Raw genomic sequence first — 26784 nt, 5'->3', positions numbered from 1 at the left:
AAGAACCAGTAGAGACATCGACTTCAAATAAATTTTGATAAAAGGATAATAATGCAGAAAGATGCAGATACAAAATTTAAATTTAAAAAAAAGGTGAACATTTTCGTTAACCCTAATTATTTCAAGAACCAATAAGCTAGACACTTGAAATAAATTGTATATTATAAAGGGTGTCCCAAAATTAACGCAAGATTTGAATTAAATAGAAAACGCCGTTTTTAGTCTTTTGATAGTTATATTTGTATTGACTCGTAAAGTACATAGGATAGGGTTATGTATGGAATATCACATCGGACAAATGGCCTCCACGGCTTTGCATGCACATGCGCACTCTTTTGTTGAAATTTTCCATGACCATTCTTCATAAATGTGGCTGAATTTCGTTGATGCAGCGTTGAATCTCCTCCTTTGTTGTGGGCTTGTTGACATAGACTTGTGATTTCAAATAACCCCATAAAAAGGAGTCTAATGGTGTTAAATCACACGATCTAGGAGGCCAATTTTGATCACCGAAGCGAGAGAGTACACGACCTGGAAATGTCTCATGCAGTAATTGAATTGTTTCACGGGCTGTATGACATGTGGCACCGTCTTGTTGAAACCACATATTGGACACATCAATATCATCCAATTTTGGCAGAAAGAACTGTGTAATCATGTCGCGATATCGAGCACCAGTAACAGTCATTGCTTGACCAGCATCATTTTCAAAAAAATATGACCCAATTATGCCTCCAGCCCAAAATCCACACCATACAGTCACGCGTTGTGGATGCATTTTTTTTTCGACAATCACAATCCGAACCCCAAATGCGGCAATTTTGGCGATTGACAAAGCCATCAAGATGAAAATGTGCTTCATCGCTTAGGATGATTTTGCTCGAAAAATCAGGGTCCATTTGTTGATGTTCAACAAATCAATTCAATCAATTCAACGAACTCTCTTCTCTATCCATGGTCATTAGGCTTCAATTGTTGTGTTAATTGAATTTTGTAAGCATGAAGACACAGATCTTTGTTGAGTATACGCTGTAGAGAGGTTCTTGGAATTTGCAATTCTTGTCCACGACGTCGAATTGAGTTTCCTGGATTGTCAGCAACACTCTCACGCACTGCTTCGACATTCACATTTGAACGGCTTGTTTTTGGACGACCAGTGTGTTTGGCGTCTCCAACGGAGCCAGTCTCCATGAATTTTTCAATTAATCTCTTCACAGTTGACGAAGTTAAAACACTACTCCGACCATATTTTGTATGTAATTTTCGAACTGCAGCCGCCAAGCTTTCACTATTTTTGAAATATTCTTTAATAATGAAGACACGTTGTTTTATCGTGTAACGCTCCATTTTTAAAAACACTATACTTTTAGCTGTCAAATTGCTTTTTTTCAGGGTTGCCAACACTTCACTGCACAAATGGCGGCAAATTCAAATGTTGCGTTAATTTTGGGACACCCTTTATATTGTAACGTAATCAATAAAACTGAAACAAAAATATTTGTTTCGAAACCTTTATGAACAAAAAATGTTTTTGTCTCCAAAACAATTTTGTGCAACGAAGAATTACGTTTTTAACATCTGGTAAAATTTTAAGAAATATCGAATTGACAGTTATTTTAATAAAAACCAAAAAAAAAATTACTCAAAGTTGGTAAATATTGATTTTCAACTCAAATATCTCTTTAAAAATTAAAAAAAAATGGCTTCAAACTATTTTTATTTTATAAAAAAAATATTTTTTTCAACATTCGGTACAATTTTGAGAAAAATACATTAGACAATTTTCTTACACAAAATAAAAACGTAAAAACACAATAGTAAAACAAATATCTTTTAAACAAATCGAGATATTGACTTCAAAATATTTTTTTCGGTTTTTTACTTTCAGCAATTTTTATAAAAATTCAAGTCCGTTTTTTTCATAAAAAAAAACTAAATCTACAAAAAAACGTTCTCGATAGGGAACATTAGCATGAAATAAATTTCAGTCATCCAATTTGTATATGTTTGTATTATAAATAAAAAACTTTTACGAAATTCTACTAAAATTGGTAAAAATTGGTTTTCTACAAAAAATCTTGCTATCAAAAATAGATTTCGATGTCAAACCATTTCCTTATATGTAGAAGATTGTTAGTAATGTTAAAATTTTTAAGAATAATTGAACTGAAAACTTTTTTAATAAAACGCGAAAACTTACAAAATCTTAAGCAAGACAAATCGACTGACGGGATGAGAAGTTATCAGTGTGGGTGGCATCTCAGCCTCTTTTTTATGTTAAAATGTGACAAAGTTGCATAAACTTCTCATTCCAATCATATTATTATAATTTCCCGAAGTGTTCAGATCTCAAAACACTTTATTAATACATGTCCTCAAAATAATGGTTTTATTATGGTATTAGAAAAACGAACATTTTAAAAAATGGAAAACGGTGTAAGACAAACCACAGTAACGCTCACGATTGCAATTCTATGACATTTTCTATTATCGATTCGTATAATTGCGACTGTAGTATTTCCACTATTATTCAATGAGTTCCATTCTATTGGACTTCAATCAATTGTTTTGCTATTCTAAAATAAAACGAAAGGTGTTGAATTACAAGATTTTGGTTATTTATTTGATTACCACTTCGAAAAAAAACGCAGTCAGAAAAATGTTCTTCTAAAAGTTTTTTTGAAAATAAAACCTTTGTCTTTTCAAAATAGAATCTCGCAAACTTGCAAAATTCGCCTTAATGGCTAAACACACAAGAAGTGCTTCAACTTCAATAAAATATTAGTATTCCCGGACTTTATGACGTGAATCTATTACTGGCTATTTTTGTACGGATGTTGAATACTCAACTTGCACATTGGTACACAACCGATTAAGTAGATACATTATCATTATCTTTGCGGACGAGCATGCTCATCGATAATGGCTAAACGCATCGGACTCAAAAACTCTTTAGTCTACATCTATCTAGATTCAAGATTCACATACCTCTGCGCACAAACTTCGATTTCACTTTACGGCGTTTTTAAGTCAAAGGCTTTTATCATTTTCATTGATTTTATGAGGTTTTTTTTTTGTAATGCGTTAGTGTTTGTTAACAACAGCAACAACTAAAAAACACATTCACACATCATATTTTATTCACACTTCTTCTTCTACTTCTTTTTCTTCGTCTTGTTGTTGTTCGTCTTGTCTTTTACTAGGTGTGTGTCTATGCTATATATGCGGGTTAACTGTTAATCCAAAAATGAAAAGCTAAATATCTTAGCAGCCTCAACAGGTATGATGGTAACTTTCGGTTTGGCTCTTGATCAGTACACTTCGTAGGTTCGATAAGCGCGCTTCTTCAACAATTTTTTGTTCCACTCTGTGAGATTTTTATTTCCTACCTATCTACTTACATTAAGAAGCAGCTATCATAATCAAAAAATTCGAAACCTCAAGACGACAAAAGCCAATAAAACCAACAATAAACCAGAAAGAAAGACACAAAACTTAGTCGTCTTCATTGGATGGAAAGTCTTTCTTTTTTTTCTTTAAAGTTATCATAAAACGAAAGGTGAAAAGTTTCTCGGTCTTCAATCGAAGTATCAGTGGCAAAGAGTGAAGAGTGTTTTTTTTAAGTTTTTTTTGTTCAACCTACAACAATCGAAGGAGACTTTTACAAGTTCAAAATTTTAAAAGTGCATTCAGCACAAAATAAAATAAATTAAAAAAAAAAGAAATAAGTTCAAAAAGTGTGGTTTGAATCTTAACAAAGAAGCTGACGTTAAAACCTGCTTTTTTTAGGACTAAACCTGTGGATTTTTCATTATCAAAATCTTGTGAGTTGTATTTTTTATTTACTTGTTTGTTTTATTTTGTTTTCTTATACATCGAGAAAGTGATTCTCGTTCTTGTTAACATTGCACTTATTTTCGGGGAAAGAAAAAAGAAAGTGTTAAATGACTTGAACTGGAACGTGATCGAGAAGACGTTTTGTTCGAAGAAAAAGATACATTTTTTTTGAAATTATATTTACTGGTGACATATTTATTCAGGGAAACCAATGTCATGATAAGTCTTGGCCTACTTATTAAAAATAGATACAAAACCGGTGTTTATTGTGGGTATGAAGTTTAAATGTGAGACGAATTTCCAAACAGTAGAACGGTTGGAATGAAATAAATTTTGTCAATAAATTGTAGATTTGGATGAACGTGATTTATGAGAGGAGAAATGATTTTGCATAAGACCAAATATATCCATTCATAAATACTTAAAGTTTATTTTATGCGAATAAGTAACACGATTAGAGTTGGTTTTTAAAACATTGTTTAAAGAGAGTTGCATAAAAGAAATCGCTTTTGGCAACAGCATGTATGGTTTTCACTTTTTCTTATAAATCAACATTAGAGCATAATATTGACCTCTAAACAGACTTGAAAAATAACGTTTTCTTATGTTTAAGAAAAAATATTGGATAATTTTCAAAACTATTGTCATTTATTTCTGTCAAATAATTAATAAACAATGACGAAAATTTAATTCATATATCGAAATGAAAAGAAAAAAGAAACCATATTTAATAGAGGAGGGACAAAATGTAGGCTTTAATAATTTGTATATCGAAAGCAGTTTTCTCAGACGCACAAAATGTTACTTTTAAAAAAACTAAAGGTTGATGGTATTATAACTTTCCTACCTATTTTAATTATTTTATTATTTTTGTCTTAAGTAAGGTACAAAATTTTAACAAAAACACCTCTAGACCAAAGCCTTAAAGAACCAATCAAACTCGGCATTGTCTCCCAAAAAATACTCCATGGTATAAATCTACAAAGAACAAATTCGTATTACCAAAATCTCCAAATTCTTAATATTCTGGTTTGCTGCTAACATCATTTCTCTTTTGGCATGAAATTCTCTTCTGAACTGATAACTTTTGCTTATGGTTGTCAGAAGTTGTTTTGAAGGTTTTTGAGATATCTTAAAATTACAAAAAGTTATGTAAGGTGTTTTGAGTCTACGGAAATTCATGAAGTAGTTTTTTTTAAATATCAATTCCTTTAGTATTCAGTTGAAATATATTAAGTTACAACATAAGGAGATCAAAAACTTAAATATCGTATTATTCACTATTTGGAGATATTAGTTTGTAGAAATTTTTTTCTAATAAAACTTCGCAAGAGGGTTTTTTTTTGTAATTCCAATGTTGGTAGTTTTTAAACGTGGATTTTACATTTTAAAAAAAATTTTAGAGAAATGTCATCAACATTTCTTTTATAAAATTTGGAACCTAGTGAAAAATTATATTAATGAGCGAAAACGAAAAACAAAATTGGCAGATTTTTCATAAAAATAAAATTTTCAAACAAAAAACTAAGTCCTAACATTTTAAACACTTTTCCTGTTGAAGTATTTAGAAACTATTTCTTCCTGCATTAAATTGAAGCAAAAATCAATTTAAGTTTGTACATTTTACAAATGAATAAACTCTTAAATATTGTCTCTTGAATTTTTCAAATCTAACGAAAACAACAAAATAATCTTTGTACACAATTTTCATGACACAAATAAATATGCACGACGACGATCATAAACCAAACTTTTTAAACTTTATTTCTAGCACAGAAAATATTATAGCTACGTAGGTGAAGCCAGAGTTCAGCAAATACCTTTATTTATATGAAAATCAATATGAGTACTTATGCATATGATTTTTGGTAGAATGTTCGATTTTCATATTAAGCTCCTTACAGGGAAATTTATACTTTTACAACGAATATTTTACATAGAAATGTTTTTAAGGATTCTGCTATATTGAGTGGCTTTGTTATCAATAACTAAAACAAAATTCGATCCCTTTTTTGAGTATTGAAAAGTTTTAGATAGTTTTGCATATCCTCTTGAAAAAGGTAAAGGCTTTTCTTTTTAAATTTTAACATAAATCTTCAGACACTAATTTCCATGTATTACTAAACGCTGGTTTTTCAAAATATTAGCTATTTTGTAGCTTGGAACTTCAGATGAAAGTTGATCAAATATCTTTTTTTAAGGGGAAATTATTCAAATGTACATAACGCAAGTTAATTTTTAAAGAAAAGCTATGATTTTCTGTAGCTCTGCCTTAGTGTGAATTTCAAAACCTGCATGATGATTTTCAAAGCTTCTTTTTAATTCCAAGAATTTAAAATGTAAGGAACAGCAAAACATAACTTTTTAAAAGTTAATATTATTTTTTTGAACTATTATAAAATAAGTTGGCCTTATTAATTTTGTTCAAACTTTCTTAGTATTTAAAAAAATTGTATTTTTTTTAAATCGACATTTTTTCATTTACCAGAAAATGATTGCGGTTTTTGAAGGCTTATCATACAAGTTCAGTAATCAAAATTTGAATGACTGATAAAAGTGCCAACGATAAAAATATTTATTTACTTTCCAAGGAAGTTATTCTAATGGGTCCGATTTGTCAAATTGAAAATTTTGACATTTCTCGATGTTTCAAGGTCGAAACGAAATAATAGATTTTAAGAAAGATGTCTGTGCATGCATGAGAACGTACGGACGTACGGACGACGTTTTTTTAGTCGTCCATAGCTCAAGAACCAGAAGAGATATCGATTTCAAATAAATTTTGTTATACAGATAATAAGGCAGAAAGATGCAGAAAGGGCTCTCAAGAAAATTGCGTAGATGGTTTTTTACCATAGCAGTTTGAAAAAAGGTGAACATTTTGGCTTACCCTTAATATCTACGAACCAAATCCACTACAGACTTGAATTAAATTTTATATGATAAACTGTAACGTGACACCAAACAAGTATATTTTTTGAAAAAAAATCCAATTAACGGTTTTTTTATAAATCAAAAAAGCTGAAGAAAAAATGTTTACCTCGAAAATTCTACGAATGCAAAATGATTTTATCTCCAAAACAATTTTGTACAACGAAAAATAAAGTTTTTAACATCTGGTATAATTTAAGAAAAATCTTATTGATAGTTTTTTTTTTTATAAAAATAAAAACACAAAAAAAAAAACATTGCTTAAAATTGGTAAAAATTGATTTTCGGCTCAAATATTTGTTCAAAAAATTGAGAAGATGGCTTCTTACTAATTTTAACCTACAAAAACTATTGTTTACCACATTCGAAAAAATGTTAAGAAAAATCGAATTGACAGTTTTCTTACAAAAAATAAAAACTTAAAAGAAAATTTAACAAAAGTTGGTAAAAATTGATTTTCGACTCAAAAATCTTTTAAAAAATTTGAGATAATGGATTCCAACTAAATTTCACTTATAAGAAATATGATTGTCCACATTTAGAAAAAGTTTGAGAAAAACCGAATTAACAGTTTTCTTACAAAAAATAAAACCCCCAAAAAAAATGAATAAAAGTTTGTAAAACGACTCAAATATCTTTTCAAAACTTTGAGATATTGGCTATAAGCTGCTTTCATCTTTAAAAAAAAAACATTGTTGTCAACATTCAGTAAAATTTTGACAAAAATATAATTGCCAGTTTCCTTACAAAAAAACTTTACAAAAAAATTAATAAAAGTTGGTAAAAATTGATTTTCGACTCAAATATCTTGTCAAAAATTTGACATAAAAATTTCACTTATAAAAAAAATTGTTTTCAACATTCGGAAAAATTTTGAGAAAAATCGATTGACAGGTTTTTTACAAAAAATAAAATCCTAAACAAAAAAATTATTAAAAGTTGGTAAAAATTGACTGTCGACTAAAATATCTTCCCAAAAATTTTAAATTATGGCTTCCAACTAATTTTTAATTAAATAATTAAAAGAAATATTTTTTTCAACATTCTGAAAAAATTTTAGAAAAACCGAATTGACAGGTTTTTTACAAAAAATAAAAACCTAAATAAAAAAATTATTAAAAGTTGGTAAAAATTGACTGTCGACTAAAATATCATCCAAAAAATTTTAAATTATGGGTTCCAACTAATTTTTAATTAAATAATTAAAAGAAATATTTTTTTCAACATTCTGAAAAAATTTTAGAAAAACCGAATTGACAGGTTTTTTTACAAAAAATAAAAACCTTAACAAAAAAATTAATAAAAGAAATTTAAAATTGATTTTCGACTCAAATATCTTTTTAAAACCTTGCGATATTAGCTTCAAACTACTTTTGTCTTTGAAAAAATATTGTTTGTCAAAATTCAGCACAATTTTGACAAAAATATAATTGACAGTTTTCTTACAAAAAAAAATAATACCAAAACTTGGTACAAATTTACTTTCGACTCAAATGGCTTTTCAAAAATTAAAAATACTGTCTTCAAACTTTTTTATTTCACAGAAAATATTGTTTTTAATATTAAGTAGTTTTTTTTTATAATATTGCAACAGTCCGTTTTTTTACTAAAAAAATAAAATCTACAAAAATAGTATAATTCAACTAACAACTTTTTTAATCCAACACGAAAACCTACAAAATTTAAAGCAAGACAAATCCACAGACTGAATGGAAAGTTTCAGTGTGGGTCGCATCCCAAATAGACATATTTTTCATTACCAGAAATTGGTTGTGGTTTTTGAAGTTCACATGAATACCGTAATCAAAATTTGAATGACTATGATAAAATTGCCTACGAATTGAACTGATTATTTATTTTATAACTTCAGCGCCTTAGCTGATTTTTTACTTAAATTTTTAATTAAAATTCGTGCTTATTTAATAAAAAATATTGAGAATTAGTATTTATAAAAATAAAATATGTTTTTGTTTTTTTTTTTTTAAATATTTGTTTGTAAAATTACTAAACTTTTTGAAATCAAATTAATCATATTTTATGTGCATTAATAAACTTATTCCAAATTTATTTTTTTTTCAAAATTATAAAAACTGGTTGTAAGAAACTGATGGAATTATTTTTGAAATTTGTTGTGAATGCAGTTTTTTTTAGCACTTTTGGCATTTTTACATTTTACATTAACAGTAAATTCATTCAAAACTAAAGACTTAAAAATTCTGGAGAGTTTTTGTTTTGACCTGTTAACAAGGGTATAATATTTTCAATGTATGTCACTTTTGAAATATTCATTTAAAAAATGTTTTGAATAAAATTTGCATCTTCATTAAACCTTGGGTTCCAACCCTGCCTATGCCATCTTAAGTCTTTTCACGGGTACTGCCTCTTGCGAGGAATTGACAAATTCTCCAATACTTGTCATGAAAAGTGCTTTCTCAAATTTGCCGTTCGGATTCGGCTTAAAACTGTAGGTCAAGTCTATTACTGACAACATGGTTGAGAGTTGTAAGTCACTACGCCCTAGTTCTCAAACGGACCGTTGCTCCACCCAATTTTTTTTTAATCTTCATTAAACTTTTAAAGTGATGCTGCAATGTTGGCAATTTTTTAAGGACAGCATTGATTTTTAAGATAACAAATTATTTCATTTAGTTCCAGTTTTTATTTCTTGAAACGATTGTTCTTATAAAAATAAAAGTAAAATAAATAATTGAAACTTACCTTAAACATTACTCAAGGGGATTGGCAACCCTAGAGAGTTTTGGATTTTTATATCTGCTTCCAAACAGTTTTTTGAAAGTGGCCCGAAGCTTTGCTGATTTTTAAAGTTGACCTCGCCACGAACTAACAGCTCCTGCAATTTTTTAAATCATAAGGATGTTATGAATTTTTTTGATCATAAAAGTTTCATAAAGTGAGAATGAAATATTTTCATTAGACAATTTTAAAATGATGTATTTTGAAACGTATTTTCAAAATTTTACGTCAATAGGTTGGAAATTGTCAGTAAGGCCAACTTAAATAATGCAATATAGAGAAAAACGAGTTTTTACGTAAATAATTTTCAGTGGTAGCAAATTAAGAAAATTTTTGAAGTTCACCTCGAAACCCCAATACTTTAAATTTTTCCGAGCCATAACATTTTAGGACAAAATTTCCGAATATCTAAGGAAGCATCTGAAATTAAAATAAAACCCATCTTCTTAAAAATTTAAGGTTGCTTATCATGACAAGTACAGGTTTGGCCTGCTAACGAGAAAGTTCAAAACTCAGTTAGGCCTCTCTAAATTATTATTCTGAGGGCCTCATCATGCTCTTTTATACAACAACAGCTAGCGACACATTCACTCACCTTTGAATATCTTCATCCTCTTAAATCCGTGAATTACCTACCAACCTCGTCGGAGTCTTCCTTTCCTTGCTCGCTTCATTCCTGCCCATGCACACATTACACTGTACAGCACAGCAAAACTTTGCAACTTATAAAATCTGCCACTTCTTCTTTCTACATACAAACAAAATATCCCCCTTCATCTTGTTTTGTTACTTTTTCGTCAACCTAGCTATCTTACATCCAACCGTGCTGTCTATGGTGGATATGTGCAGCTTGCAGTGTGCAGAATGCATGTGGATACTATTTGCACAATCTACCCGGACAAGATTGTTGTTCTAGATATTCGGTATGCGTGTAAATGAACATACCCATCTATACAAAACTCTGGTGCATCCACTAGAAACGTTCGTTTACCTATAAAGCTTAAATTCTGTGTCACTATGAATCTAGGTCAACGTATAAGAAGTGTAAAGTGGGGTAAAGTAAAAGAAAAAAGAAAAAAACAATTTTGAAAAATATCAGAGGCTTTTCTTCCACTTTTACCATCTCTAACTTTAAAAAAAAAAAAACGTTTTGCATCCGATTGCAAGCATCGCATCGAGTAGGTATCCAACTTTTGGGTGGAACAAAATAAGGACCAATAGGTCGAAATTCCAAAAAAAAAATATTACAAAAAAAAGAAAGTACATCGAAATTCCTTCCCGGATTGAATGAAGGAAAAGGTCACTTAAGTATGCAATGCGGCATGGGGATTTAAGCACTTTAATTTAGATTAGGAAGTCCAAAGGAGAACGATGACGAAGACTACGACGACGACGAACGACGAACGACGAGAGTGAGAGTTTTTGGTAAAGGTCTATAAACGAGATGGTATATCTAAACCCTGTTTTTGTATATAGGGCTGAGGGGCCAGCCCATATAAACGACCGACCAACAGACCGACCACTTTCTCGGTCAATCTTGCAGTTGTGATGTCCTCCTCAAGAGCAGGATGTGATTATCATTCATAGGGTTCAACTGCAGATATAGAGATGCCGGAATTGATGGGCAGGCCTGGATGTGGATGTTGATGTGGAAGTACGTATAGAAGTGGATGCCTCTTCGGTTGCTTGATGCTTGCAAACATGGAAAAACTTTCGTTTACTGCTCATGATATTGATTGGGTGTTGAAGCAGAAACCTGATGAATAAAGTGGATTTATAGTGCTTCCATTTTTTTTTCCTTGTTGTGATGATGGTATAATGTTGATGATGGTGCACAAAATAAAAATAAAGACCAGCAAAAAATTATGAAAGAAATCGTGAGATGTTAAGCAAAAAAATAAAAAGAAAATTGACTTTGAAAGTTTAAGAAAAAAAAGCAAAAAATCGGATTTTCGGGCCAGAAGTTTTCATAAGAATTTTGTTTTCTTGATTTTGAATGGATTTGCAGTCGAGAAGGAGGGGAAATGAATGTTCTTGAAATTAATTGAAAACGATAAAATTTGAGTGGATGCAAATAAAAAACGATCTAAACATCAGGTACTTAGTCATATTGTTAAAACAAAAAAGGTGATGGAATTGATTTTGTACTGAAGAAAGAGCCGCAGATGATTTCAAGAATCAAGTTCAAAACAAAAATGCCAATTAATTTGTTTAAGTAAGCGAAAGTGACTCGACAAGTTGGGAGAGAGTAATTTAATGCGTATAAAAATACACGCTTGTAAAAAAAGAGAGATTATGTTTTTTTAGGCGTTTTACTTTCATCGAACCTGCGTATAGTAAACAAAATCGATGAATCGATTAATTCTTTAAATTTGGTAAAGATAATTAACTTTCTGGCCATCACCAGAAGACATTTAATAACGCAGTTTTTTTTCTTATAAACATGTTTTTTCTAAGACTTGATTATTTTCTGAATCTACTTCCATTGTTGAAATAATTTTATACGCACTTATCATTTAGCTTGAAATCATTTTCAAACATAATTTGGTTTAAGTGTGATCAAATAAAAGACGTTCTTTTGCAATAAACATTTAATATCGATTTAAAAATTCAACTTGATAATAAACTGTATTTTAAAAAAATATAACAAAACGTTAACAAATTTTGAACGGTTTTGAAAAGAGAGATTTTAACTGCCCTCTATTTGGGTCGCTGTCACATTTGAAACTAAGATCTTTTTAATTTCTTGGTAAGAGCTTAGCCCTTACTTAAAATGTATACATGCTTAATCATTCAATTTGGTAAAATTCACTACGAAAAATGGCGACAAATTTGCAAAGCCAAATATATTTGACTCAAATATTAAGAACTCATAGAATCATAAGAAAAAGAAAAAAAGAGGCTATGATGCGACCCACACTGATAACTTCCCAATCCGTCTGTCGATTTGTCTTGATTAAAAGTTTGTCTAGAAGTACTCGTATCAATTTTTACCAAATTGCGTACTATTTTCGTAGACTTTATTTTTGATGAAAAAACGAATTGTTGGATTTTTATATAAAAACTACTGAATATCAAAAACAATATTTTCTGTGAAATAAAATAAGTTTGAAGCCAATATTTTTAATTTTTGTAGAGCTATTTGAGTCGAAAGTATATTTTTACCAACTTTTATACATTTTTTTTTAGGCTTTTATTTCTTGTAAGAAAACTGTCAATTCGATTTTTCTCAAAATTTTTCCTTATGTTGAAAACAATATTTCCTATAAGTAAAAATTAGTAAAAAGCTATAATCTCAAATTCTTGAAAAGATATTTGAGTCGAAAATCATTTTTTACCAACTTTTGTTAATTTTTGTTTGGTTTTTAATTTTTTGTAAAAAAAACTGTCAATTCGATTTTTCTAAAAATTTTACTGAATGTTGAGAACAATATTTTATGAAAAATAAAAGTAAATTAAAGCCAATATCTCAAAATTTTGAAAAGATATTTGAGTAGAAAATAAATTTTACAAACTTTTATTAAACTTTTTTTTAGGTTTTTATTTTTTTTTAAAAAACTGTCTATTCGATTTTTCTCAAAATTTTTTCTTATGTTGAAAACAATATTTCTTATAAGATAAAATTAGTTTAAAGCCAATGTCTACAATTTTTGAAAAGATATTTGAGTCGGAAATCAATTTTTACCAACTTTTGTTATTTTTTTTCGGTTTTTAATTTTTTGTAAAAAAAACTGTCAATTCGATTTTTTTCAAAATTTTACTGAATGTTGACAACTATATTTTTTTAAAGATGAAAGTAAATTACGCTAATATCTCAAAGTTTTGAAAAAATATTTGAGACGAAAATCAATTTTTACCAACTTTTATACATTTTTTTTTGGGTTTTTATTTTTTGTAAAAAAACTGTCAATTCGATTTTTCTCAAAATGTTTCCTTGTGTCGAAAACAATATTTTTTTATAAGATAAAATCAGTTTGAAGCCAATATTTCAAATTTTTGAAAATGTATTTTAGTCGAAAATAAATGTTTACCAACTTTTATACATTTTTTTAGGTTTTTATTTTTTGTTAAAAAAACTGTCAATTCGATATTTTTTCAAAATTTTACTGAATGTTGACAACAATATTTTTTGAAAGTTAAAAGTAATTTAAAGCCAATATCTCAAAGTTTTGAAAAGATATTTGAGTCGAAAATCATTTTTTACCAACTTTTGTTAATTTTTTTTCTGTTCTAATTTTTTTTGTAAAAAAACTGTCAATTCGATTTTTTTCAAAATTTTACTGAATGTTGACAACAATATTTTTTGAAAGATAAAAGTAAATTAAAGCCAATATCTCAAAGTTTTCAAAAGATATTTAAGTCGATAATCAATTTTTACCAATTTTTGTAAAATTTTCTTTTAAGTTTTTATTTTTTGTAAAAAAACTGTCAATTAGGTTTTTCTCAAAACTTTTTGTCAACTCTAAAACCACTTCAACACTTTATGTTTTTGAAATATTATTTTTTACATTCGAAGGAATACACATACGTAAGGATTTTTGAGGATATCTTTATTCAAAAAGTATTTTTTTTTTTCTTAAAATTCATGATGTTTTTCAAAATCTTCAAAAAATCCCTGCCTTAAATATTAATATACAAATTTTAAGATTGTATCTGATAGTAAACAAATTTTAAAGAAACGCTTAATTATTTAAGCTAAAGTAGCCTTTTACAAAAAGAAACAAACAGTTTGATGGTTAATATTTTTTTATTACGAACCTATCCTCCAGACAAGGCTACAACATAAAGTTTTTAAAAAACATATAATTCAAAAATAAACACGGGTACTTTTAAATTTGAGCAGATCATCAAAATTGAAGTTTGGAACTAATATTAATATTAAAAATCAACTTCAAATCTTATTTTTTACAGATAGAAAACATTGAATTAAACATTTTTCAAGAGTTCAAATAAAGTCAAATGAAGACTCATAACTATACTAATAATTTTCAGAAGTCTAGTGAAGTACTACAATGTGCTTAGAAGACATAGATTAATACTTTAAAAATTATAATGCAACTTATATTAAAACCCCTTTTTTGGTTGTCTTTAACTCTTTTAAAGGCTTTTATTTTAAAAACCTGATGTGTTAAACAAATTTTGGGGTGAAATTCTCTTCAAGACAACTTAATCGTTCAAAAAAGTTATTTGAGTCACAGAAAGAAACATAATTTCGTCGACCGTTGTATCATTTTCAATTGTTAAGCCATCTTTGTAAGGGCCATATACTTAAAAAAAAGAATGTCTACTTCGATCAAATTAATTTTGATCAAGATCTCAAATAAAGAGAATCAAAAAGTTCTTTGCATGATCAGTTTGGGCCTAAAAATAACAACTTCAACAGTCATACATTCAAAATATAAACTAATAGATGTCGAAGTTGTAAAATAATGCACTCTTTTGTGAATATCATCAATTGAATTCAATCAAAAGATTTCATTCATTAAGTACGCTCAGTCCTAGACCCAACACTTTTGATTGCCACCAATTTACATCTGTAAAATAATTCCTAAAATTTTATTAAAACATTTTGAGAGTCTAAAAATTGTCATTTTTTGTCAAAGTAAAACCAATCATTTTATTGAATTCATTAAAGATTGCATTCACAAAAGAGTTCATTCTTTCGCTTTTTGTTACTCGTTCAATCGTAGTAGGTGGGAACTGATATCGTTAACACAACTAGCCAATTAAGTTAAATGCTTTACTTTACATTATGGCTTTCGTCTTCAAGTCAATTATATTACCTTTTGACCAGTTATAACTAAAACCATTTACACAAAAAAAAAAATTGAGTCCACAGTAAAAATAAGCATCATGAGTTAAGTACCTCTAGTTACAACCCTACAAAGACTAGAGAATACAAAACTAACATAGCTTACTTAACCAAATCCACCTTACCAGTTACCAAGTTCATTGTCGTGACGTTGTCGTTGTCATTCGGTTTCTTTTATTGCAACCTGTGCTGCAGAACAACGCAACGTACACCGGATATGTCTGCACTGAGGTTAGATGATATGTTATAGAAGAGTGACAGCAACAGCTGAAGCAGCATTTGCAATTGCAACCAACGTGACACGCTTAGTCACTGCAATAGTGCCATATCACAATATCATACTGGTTCTGGTTAAAGCTTGAAGTTTGAAGAAGTCACTCTATTTTCTTTGGTCTTGTACTCACTTTTGTTCCATTTTACCATTTTCTACCTTTTCTATGTATATCAAGCATTTCCCACCAGACCACCCCCCCCCTCCCATTTCTTTTTCCATGTTGCGTCCTCGTCATAGTCGTTATTGTCGTGTTTCCACTGTGATGTGGTTGTATCTTTTTAAAGTGCGACATTAAAATGTTAAAGCCAACCCAACCACATTTTTGTTAGCGAGCGGAGCTATAACAACACTACAAACAACAACAACGACAAGAAGAACATATTTTTGCTTCATTTAAGATACAATTTCTATGCGGAGGGGAGTGCGCGATGAAGTACGCGATGGAAATGATATGATTGTGCTGTCTGCTGTTAATGCTCGGCAAGTGGGTTAAGAGTCCACTTCTGTGCGAGTTGTGACTTTCCCCTTTACCTTAACCCACCTCTCTCTTATTTTCCTTCTCTTATACCCGCTCCACAACTTTAAGCTGCTAAGGCTAACAGGTATTTCGTATTTAACTGGGTTAATGTTACGCACTATAAAAGAAAAGTAAACAAGAACAACATAAACATAAACATAAAATTGACCACTCTTCTTCTTCCATAGTATGTTTATGCAGGCAGAGGAAGAGAAACCATTGTTAAAGGTTTTAATGTAGGTACATGTATCTTTTGAACTCAAGCCCCTTTATTTCTACAGAATATATGAAAGAAAACAAAACTGCAAGTTAACAGGTATGCGACAAAAATGTACTGCGCCCCTGGATGGATGGAAATTAATTTGCTTTTTGTGGCAACAAATTTATGCAAAAACACGTTGTTGTTGCTTTATTGTTTTAGAATAACGGTACTCATGTATTTCTTCCTTTTTTTTCTTGATTCTTTCAGAAAACAACTTAAGAAAACAGAACAAATAAACACACACATACACTCAAAATGAAATTAGCCATCTTAGCCATTTGCCTTTTGGGCTTCTTGATGCTGGAGTGTCATTCGTCGCCTGTTCAACTTGTGGAAAATTATGAACTTGTATCAAAGGCCCGAGCACTTGGCCGACAAGCTGCAAGTGGCGATATTGCACCGGTTCCAGCTGCTGCAGCTGCCCCCGCTGCAAGTGCTGATGAAGATGATGATGACGACGATGATGAAGATGATGATGAGGATGATGGCGATATAACTGACCTTATTGAAGATGATGATGGTGAGTATTTAATTTGAAAAATGGGACAAACGGTGGGTTTTCAATTAGTACAATTGCTTTCGGGACTTGCAGACGACGATGATGAAGAAGACGATGATGATGAGGAAGATGATACACCACAAGGACAGGCTGCACCTGGTGCTGCTCCAGCTGCTGCTGCTGCAGCTGCTGATGATGATGACGACGATGATGATGACTATATTGACAGGATCTTTGATGATATTCTCGGAGGTAAGTTAAACAAACTAAGTTTTTAACATAGAAAGGGCGGGGGGAAGTATTGAAATACTTTTCTCATGATTTGACATTTTGAGACTTAAAAAACTAACTTTGTGAATAATGAAACCATTTTGTGTTTTCAAAATATCAAATAATATTACCCAACATTCGAAATTAGACCAAAAACTGCCTGTTACTTTAGAATACATTGAAGACTCTTAAAGGCATAGTTTAATAGCTTCATAGTTCATTATTTTAACCATGGTTACGCAATCCCAAATTTGTGTGTGTCGTTCACAGTAAAAGTTAACTTAATACAATTGAAACTCTGTTAAATCACTATTGAACCTTTGTTAAACCTGTTAAATATAAGATAATAAACTTAAAACTTATTAAACCAGTTTAAAACCACTATTGAATATCTATTAAACCTCTGTTAAACCTATTAAAATTAAGTTAATAAACTTAAAACTTTGATCAACCAGTGTAAAAAAACTATTAAGCTTCTACAAGTATCAAACCTCTGTTAAAACTGTACTAGTAGAGTTAATGCGCTTAAAACTCGGTTCAACCATTGTTAAACCACTATTGAACCTCTATTCAAAATTGGTTGGACCTGTTAAAGTTAAGTTAATAAACTTTAATCTTTATTCAGCCAATGTAAACCCACTATTGAGCCTCTATCGAAGCTCTGTTAAAGTTAATATGCTTAAAACTTTATTCAAAAATTATCAAACCTGATAAAGTTTAGTTAATATGCTTAAGACTCTGATCAACCATTGTTAAACCACTATTGAACCTCTGTTGAACCTCTTAAAGTTAAGTTAATAAATTTTAAACTTTGTTAAACCATTGTTAAACCACTATTGAACCTCTATCAAAGCTCTGTTGAAGTTAATATGCTTAAGACTTTATTCAACCATTGTTAAACCACAATTGAGCCTATATTAAACCTCTGTTGAACTTGATATACTTTAGTTAATACGCTGAAAACTCTGTTCATCCATTGTTAAACTACTATTGAACCTCTGTTGGACCTTTGTTGAACCCCTGTTGAACCTCTTAAAGTTAAGTTAATATACTTTAATCTTTCTTAAACCATTGCTAAACCACTACTGAACCTCTATCAATGCTCTGTTGAAGTTAATGCGCTTAAAACTCTGTTTAAACATTCTTAAACCACTATTGAACCTCTGTTGAACCTATGTTGAACCTATGTTGAACCCCTGTTGAACCTCTTAAAGATAAGTTAACAAACTTAAAACTTTTTAAACTATTGTTTTACCTGTAATAGTTAAGTTAATACGCTTAAAACTCTGTTCAACCATTGTTAAACCACTATTGAACCTTTATTCAACCTTTGTTGAACCTGTTAAAGTTATGTTAATAAACTTTAAACTTTCTTCAACCAGTGTAAAACCACTACTGAGCCTCTATACGAGCATCAAACTCTGTTAAACCTGTACTAGTTGGGTTAATACGCTTAAAACTCTGTTCAACCATTGTTAAACCACTATTGAATCTCTAGTAAAACTCTGTCGGACCTACTTAAGTAAAGTTAATAAATTTAAAACTTACTTCACCAGTTTAAGACCACTATTGAGCCTCTATTAAAGTTCTTTTGAACCTAAAAAAGTTAAGTTGATACACTTAAAACTCTGTTCAACCAATATTTAACCACAATTGAACCGCTTTTAAAAGTCTTTTAAACTTCTGTTTAAAATCTGTAGAACCTATGTTGATTTTCCGAGATCAGTAAATTGGAATTTTTTAACTAAGGAGAAAGTATTGAATAACGATTGTAAGATTTTCCCCAACGAGCCATCTCATATTATGCAAACATTCAAACCGAAGTTCTCCCCAAGCTTTTACTTGTGATTCGTATCCCTTTCTTATAAAACCGAAATATTGAGAATTCCACCTCCACCCAAACCAATAAAAACAATTTAAATTTTCAAATTTGAATTCAACTATAATTTTCAGATGACGACGATGATGATGATGACGATGAAGATGAGCCAAGTCCAGCTGCTGCAGCCGCCCCAGCTCAACCAGCTGCAGCTGCCCCAGCTCAACCAGCAGCTGTCGCTCCTGCCCAACCTGCTGCTGCTGCTGAAGTCCTCGAAGAAGCTGCTTCTGCTGGATCCGAAGGTGAGAATGTGATCGTCTCTGGTGCCGAAGAAGCTGTTGAAGGTGAACAAAATGTATTCTACGACGAAGAGAACTCGGGCATCGATACCAAAGTTGACATCCAATCTTTGAATGTCAAGCCAATCGAAGCTACAACAGCAAAGGTTGCCGTAGCAGCACCAATTGTTGCTAACAATCAAGTTGAATCATCTGATGATGATGACGACGATGATGACGATGACATTACTGGTGCCTTGACTGGTGATGATGACGATGAAGATGATGATGATACCGATGATGATGATGACGACGAAGATGATATCGTTGGTGATGATGTCATTGAAGCAAGACGTGCACGTGAGTCAAAAAAATCAAAACACACAAAAAAAACTAAAAAATCAGCTTTGCATTAACAAAAATTAAATTTTAAAACAAAATTAAATCTTAAACAAAAAAAAGAACTTAAAATAGTAAAAATAGATTTAGATAGAAAACATTTAAAAATCAACAAAATGGAGTGAAAAACAAAGAGTTCGGTGCTAGCTATCCAACTCGAAAATGTAAAAATTCATCACTATTTAACAATAATACGACCAATTAGAACAAAAAATGTAGAATTAAAACATTTGTAAAGTAGATCATTTTTATAGTAATATTTAAACAAAACAAAAACACCAAATAATGTAGTTAAATCACATCAAGACCATCATTTTGTACATCAAAAAGAAACAAAAACGTAAATTCATCACAACTAAAGTGGGTGATTGGGAAATCTAAAACGCTTGAAAAATGGCGTCCCATTTTGAAAAAAAAACAAAAGAAATTACCCGCCAAAACCATCGACGGATTTCATCTCATTATTTGTTTGCTTTAAAAAATGAAAAAAAAAAACTTAAAAATCTATTTTCAATATTTTCTTTTTATTTTTACAATTAACATCAAATTTTAATAATTAAAAAATCTAATATTAGTTTAGATTTATTCTATAAATTGTGTCCTTTTGTTATATAAGCTTTTTTTTATTTATTAAAACTATTTATTTATTTATTTAATTAAAACAAAATATAATGAAAATAAAATAGTTAAATGTAACTTTAAATATTTATTTAAAAAAATGTGTTTAATTAATTTAAAAAAAAAAAAACAATATTGGGGGCGTGAAAATCTAGAAAAAAATGGAAATCAAAAGGCGTGGTTTTTGGAAGAATAATTAATCATTAAATATTTTCACAAAGATTTTTTAATTTTTTAGTGTTATTAAAAACTTGAAATGAATGGAAAAAAATTAAAGATTTTTAACTAAAATTAATTTCAATGTTTAGGAAAAATTAAGGAACCTTTGTGAAATAAGAACAAGAGACGTATATTTTTTCAAGCGTTTGAAAATAAACTTTATTGAAATGTAAATATGTAAATTATTTTAATTTTATATTCATTGATGTTTGTTTAATATTAATTTAATATTATTCACACATTTTTGTTAAATTTAAGTTAAAATAATTTTTGTAAAAAAAATGTATGTAAAATCTTTCTTCTTAAACTACGCCTTTTGTAGATTTTGCAAAATTCTGTCGCTGCTCTTCTCTTTTCTTGTTTGCTCTACTTCAGTGCTTTTCTTTTGACTTCGTGATGGAAAATATTTTCTATGCTTTTTTTTTAATTTGGTTGCTCTTTTTTATTTTGTGGTCTTTGTTACTTTTTTTGATTGAAATTTTTAGCTACTCATTGACTTTAATTTAATAGAAATTTATTTTGTATTCCAAGATTTTGACAAAAAAAATAGGAACGTGAAGAGTGTGCATGTTCAAAGGGGGAAAATAATCTAACTTACTAATTAAAAAATTTAAGTAAAAAGTATTGAAGCTTCTTGAAGGTAAGGGTAAGTTATGGGGACATAGAAAAATCTAGCGAAAAATGTATATCAAAATTTCTTTGCCAACTTTGCTCGTTAGCAACTGTGGATTCGTGGAATACGAAAATGATTATTTTAATACATCTTAAACTAGTTAATTTTATGATATACCGTTTTACTATGATAATAATGATTCTGAAATAATTAAGCAGAAGTTTTTACCATGACTGTTAAGATTATTCTACAGTAATTTAAAATACCTTCGTAGGAAGCGAAAATCCAAATTATTCTTAAAAAAAGTTTTTTAATTTATCGTTTCAAAAATGTTCGGAAAAATTGAAATTTCTTAGTTCTAATATAATACTAATTTCCTTCGAACAGTTCATTACAAGTTATTTCGGTCGGATTTAAGTCTGAAACTCATAATATAAATGCTGGTGTGCCCCAGGGCTCTGTTCTCTCTCCAACACTATTTTTCATATTTTTTATTAATGATCTCCTGTCTGCTACGTCCTATCCAATATATTGTTTCGTTGACGATTGCACTCTCAGCTTTTCATATTCGTTTCCAGAGTCACAACCCTCCTCTTCATATGTGGAACTGCAACGGAAAAATATGATAAGCTCTTTAAATCCGACCTACACAGCATTGTACAATGGGGACTAAGAAACCACGTGGAAACCCAATGCTGTCTTGTATCTTTAAAGCGAGATATACCCTCTTTTCCACTATCCATGATTGGCACTTGCATTAATGAAGCTTACAATCTCGACATCCTTGGAATGTGCATCAGCAACCACCTTTTGTGGAGCAATCACATACGCGAAGTCGCCAAAAATGCCACAAGATGTCTAGGTTTTCTGAGACGATGCAAGAATTTTTTCTCTCCGTCTGATCTGGTTACAATCTACAAAACCTATATTACGACCGAAAGTTGAATATAACTCTCATCTCTAGGCTGGTGCTCCAGTAACTTATTTAAGCTTCTTGGATAGTATTCAAAGAAGCCCTTTCAAAATGATCGGTGACATTAACATCATCAAATCGTTTACGTCACTTGAACATCGACGAAAAGTTTCTTGTCCGACCATTTTTTACCGTTATTTTAATGGAGTATGCTCTAGTGAAATAGCCAGTTGCATTTCTCTCCTCAAATAATTTAACCGTTATACTTGCGCTTCTAAGAATGCCTATCAGTTTACCCTTGAGCCCAACTTTGGCTCAACTACTAAGAAGTACAGAGATACATTTTTTCAGCCGTACTACGCGAATGTGGAATGCCTTGCCACGTTCTATGTTTCCTTGTCATTGCACTGCTCAGGAATTCAACTGGTAATACTCACACTGGGTCTTTGGCATATTAAAGGTACACAAAACCACAAAACCCTTTTAGGGTTCGCTAATTATAAAAAATAAAATGCACGACTGGGTCGCACGAACTTTCTCCTGTATGGAAAGAGTCTGTTTAAAAAAGTACTTATATGAGATTTAAAAATATTCCTATAAAATAAGTTTGGCTTCAAAGATATAAATGCCATTTGAATTGTCAAAAAACCGCACGATCTTTGTATATGAAAACCATAGTACTCTCATGAGCATAAACTTTTAGGGCGACCAGATGCCGAGTCGTTGGCGTGGCGTTAGTATCGAAAGCGGAGAAATTCAGCGGGAGCGAGAGAAAATATTATTCCCATTCCCAATATCAGCCAGCAGCTTAAGGGAGATAATTAATTTTCGACCCAAAAAGTCTACACAATTTCCTTCATTCTATTTGAATCTATGCTTGTATATATTTTCACATAAAGAGCTTCCATATGAAGGTTGATGAATTTGTTTTTGTTTTATTTATATCAATGCACTTTATATAACAAACAAAATGGCTTAATATTGTATCTAATAAGGGGATGAAACAAACTTTTGTATGAATAAGTCAGCTGTTTAGGATCTTTTACCGATATTTGTTTTTATTTACATTCATAAGTCTTGTTTTACTTGTGTACGATCTTTGTTTCTATTACCTATAAAGCTACAATGCAATTCATATAGATTCAACTTGTTCCTTAAAAGCTTTTTTCCTTTAGATAGCTTTATTGTAATTTCATATTAGAAGAACCAGGATGGAAAATAAATAAGATAAGAAAGAGGCAGACCATGAATGTTTAAATTTTAAGGCGATCGCCTATTGGTTGTGTAGTTAGGTAGCAGGTAGATGTCTAAAACGACCATAGAATAGTTCACTTGGCGTGCTTAGCTTTATGCAGATAGATAGATAAGGACATGTTTATGATGATAATAAAGGAATGTTATTGGTGGCTAGAAGGTACATACTACATTCCTTCTTTACTACAAGTTTTCAGCGCAAACATGGAGTTATTACGTTTAGTCTATTTTTTTCACTAAAGTTTTAAAAAACAAGCATACGAACAAGTACAAGAAATTGCTGTTCATGTGTTGTTTACAGTCAGGCTCTTGTGCGTTTTGGATTTTAGTTAAGAAGTGACACGTAAGCAGTAGTTGTAGAAGTTGTACTTAATACCTTTATAAATAGGTACAATGTGTATGCGTTGAAAAAGTGATTCTAATAGAATATACATATACTCTCTCTGGCCAGTTTCTTTAACTTGTAGGTACTAAGTATTTATTTTTTTATATAGGCGAAGGCCAGTAAATCATGTGTGAAACAACCTTATTCGTAAAGAATAATATTTTAAAATCATTATATACAAAGTTATTAAGATAATACTTCTTGATAGACTCTTTAAAATAGATTGTTAATTAAATATATCATATAAATGTGTACCAAATGCACTAATTTGGATGAAAGCTAGGAATGTAATTACAATTTTGTCAAAATAATGCGCTCTTACCGGCTCATGCACACTAAAAATAATTAAAAAAATAATATTTTAAGATTCAAAATTTCACCTGAAAAATAAGTTTGTCTTCCAAAATTTAAATGCCATTTTATAAACAAAAAAACCGTTGATTTTTAAATTTTTATTTCAAAAATCGTTAGAGCGGTTTTTTTTTAAATTAATTTTTTATATATAAAATTTTCCAATTTTGTTCTAAAAATATTTTTGGAATGCAGTTATTTAGTGATTGTAAATATACGTCTAACGTTTGAATTTCGTAAAAAATTGTTGACCCGTTTTTGAGATATAGAGTTTTGAAAAATAAAAATTCAATATTTTTTAAAAAATCCAAACAATTAAAAATTAAATTTCTGTTAATCAAATATTGTTAAGGAATTATAGGAGCTTATTCAGAAAAAAAAATTATTAAAATCAGTTCATAAGTTGCTGAGAAAATTAAAAAAACAAAATAACGGTTCTATGAGCGGTACCTACCTTTCCTGAGCAATACAAAAATATGGTTTTCTTATAAAAAGAAGCCAAAGTTAAATATAAAATTTTAGAGAAAATTTAAAAAAAATCTATCGGTTTGTTTTTGAGAAAATTTGAATTTTCGGTTTTTGACCAAAAAAATTGTTTGGGGGCCACTGTTAGTTTTGATCGAATGAAATCATCACTTGATATATCTCTTGTTAGGCGTCGCAAGTTATCTATTTGTTGACCTCTGTTGTTCGCTCGACAATTTTGCATTGCCAACTGAGCCGTTTCACGGGCTGCCTCACTTCGCCTTCGTGATTGAGAACAACGAACGTTTGTTCTTCTTCAGTCCTATCATTTGCAGTGTTTCGTATCCGTCTTGGAAAAGATTCGATCGCCTTGTTATTTAAATTTCACTTGAATTCACCTAAAAATTTATTTCACAACTCAAATTTTCAAAGATTCATAGACAAAAGCACTAAGCTGTTCTGGATGCGCGTTTTGTTATTCCAAGTCTGGTGCGCTTTTGGTTTACCACTTTTTATAGTTCCCTTCCCTTCCCTTTTTATTAAAATAAACACATCTCCATCATTACATTATGATTGTTAATTATTTATTTAATAGAAATAGTTTTAATATTTTATACAGTTCAAACGATATACTTGCGCTTTATAGGAATGCTCATCAATATACCCTCAAGCCCAACTTCGGTCGTACTGTCAAGTACAGAGATTCGTTCTTTAGCCGTACTACGCAAATGTGGAATGCCTTGGCACACTCTGTCTTTCCCAGGCATTGCATTATTCAGAACTTTGAAAGAGGTTTTTCTATAGTTTTAAATAACTAAGCGTTAACTTAACGAAATCAAACAGAAATTTTGTAAGGTCGGAAATATTCAGGATTGTTTTGAAGGTGAATTTTTCTGATTAGCAAAACACTCTTAGTTAACATTAAAGTAAACACCAAATCTCATATACAACTTTCTTAAAGTTAAGTCACATAAAACAACATCATGTCTATACGATCTGAGTTGTGCATTAAATTTTGTATGTTAATTGCAAAACAGGATAAAATTTCAAACGAATTTTAAGTGAACAAAAAAATGAAAAGAAGTTCTTTGAACATCAGTTTCGATTAAATATAAAAACAGTAGAATGATACACATAATACCTTCCCTCTATAAATTAGTCAATTCATTGATTTTGGAAAGGGTGCGTTGAAAAGTTTTTGTAAAGAATCGTGACTTAAAAAAATATCAAAAGACAACTTTAAAAAAAGAGGAATAGGAAACATTCTTTGGTGACTTTGAGTTTTGGTTTTTCTTTATTTATCTATAAGTTAACTATAGAAAGTATAGATACTTTTTATTAGAACACATAAAGGTTTTTTTTTGTATGTTTCCCTTGAAAACGAAAGGAACTAAAAATTAATAATTTCGTTAATAATTTTAATAGAGGTTTGTTTGATTTTCATTTTTTGAGCGAAAGTTGATTCGTTTTGGAACATGTCCTTAGAATGTCACAAACTAATATTTGTGTTAGGAAAATATATTCTTTTCATTTATTAGTTTTAGGCTTGACAAAGTTAGATCATCGAAGGGATTTTTTCCTGCGACTTAAAGAAGTTATATGATGGAAAATTGTATTTGTAAATTATTTATAACTCGATATTTTAATCAAACATGACATTACCACGGTAGAGAAGTCGAAAAATGTGGGTCCAGTGATTCTTTCCGTCTGTCGGTAGTTCCTCACACCTATCATCGAAATCATTGGGTAAATTGATTTAAAACTTGAACATTTTTGTTTAAAGTAGATTATCGTAAGATATTTTTTAATTTCCTAAAACCAAAATTTAAAAGTAATCTCGATAAAAATGTTTGGGTCAAAAGTCGAAAATTTAAATTTTCTCATAACTTCTTCGGAAACTTCCCGAAACATTTGTTTTTCCTAAACTTGGACCCTGTCAATATTGAAAAAAAAAACAAATGAACCAATTATAATTTTTTTTTCTGTACAAGATCTTACACTGTCTTAATAGTATTTTGATAAAAAAAATTCAAAAAACAAAAACAGTTCAATATTCAAACGAATATTTAAACGCACGAAATAATTGAAAACAAAGAATATTTTTAGCCAAAAATTGAAAAATTTTATACACTGAATAACAAAAAGTGGAGCAGTCATACTTTATGATGAATTGTTACTATTTTGATAATAAACCGCTTTATTTTTGCCGAAATATTTGGTGCTTCAAGGCCTATGAGTTCTTCACCAAACAGCGGTTGAAGTGTCTTACAGACTTTAATCAGTGAGATGGATCACTTCGAATGCTTAAAAGGTG

General features: G+C 30.0%; 2 protein-coding genes across 4 annotated transcripts in view; both read left to right on the top strand.

The window, feature by feature from the left end:
- Positions 1-3283: 3283 nt before the first annotated feature.
- Positions 3284-26784, top strand: part of LOC129948154 (uncharacterized) — a 44615-nt gene continuing 21114 nt past the window's right edge. Inside the window, exons 1-2 of one of the 3 annotated variants that reach the window (XM_056059033.1) lie at positions 3284-3824; positions 16595-16622. The gene's annotated coding sequence lies outside the window, so the exon portion shown is untranslated. The remainder of the gene's footprint in view (positions 3825-16594; positions 16623-26784) is intronic. The other 2 variants (XM_056059031.1, XM_056059032.1) reach the window with 2 other exon arrangements.
- Positions 16643-26784, top strand: part of LOC129945261 (nucleolin-like) — a 13782-nt gene continuing 3640 nt past the window's right edge. Inside the window, exons 1-2 of the mRNA XM_056054919.1 lie at positions 16643-16820; positions 19140-19517. Of these exons, the coding sequence (XP_055910894.1) occupies positions 16643-16820; positions 19140-19517 (556 nt within the window). The remainder of the gene's footprint in view (positions 16821-19139; positions 19518-26784) is intronic.

Source organism: Eupeodes corollae, chromosome 2 (genome assembly GCF_945859685.1).
Source record: "Eupeodes corollae chromosome 2, idEupCoro1.1, whole genome shotgun sequence".
Lineage (NCBI taxonomy): Eukaryota > Metazoa > Arthropoda > Insecta > Diptera > Syrphidae > Eupeodes > Eupeodes corollae.
The sequence above is the reverse complement of the archived record's forward strand: the minus strand, read 5'-3'. Positions and strand labels throughout refer to the sequence as shown.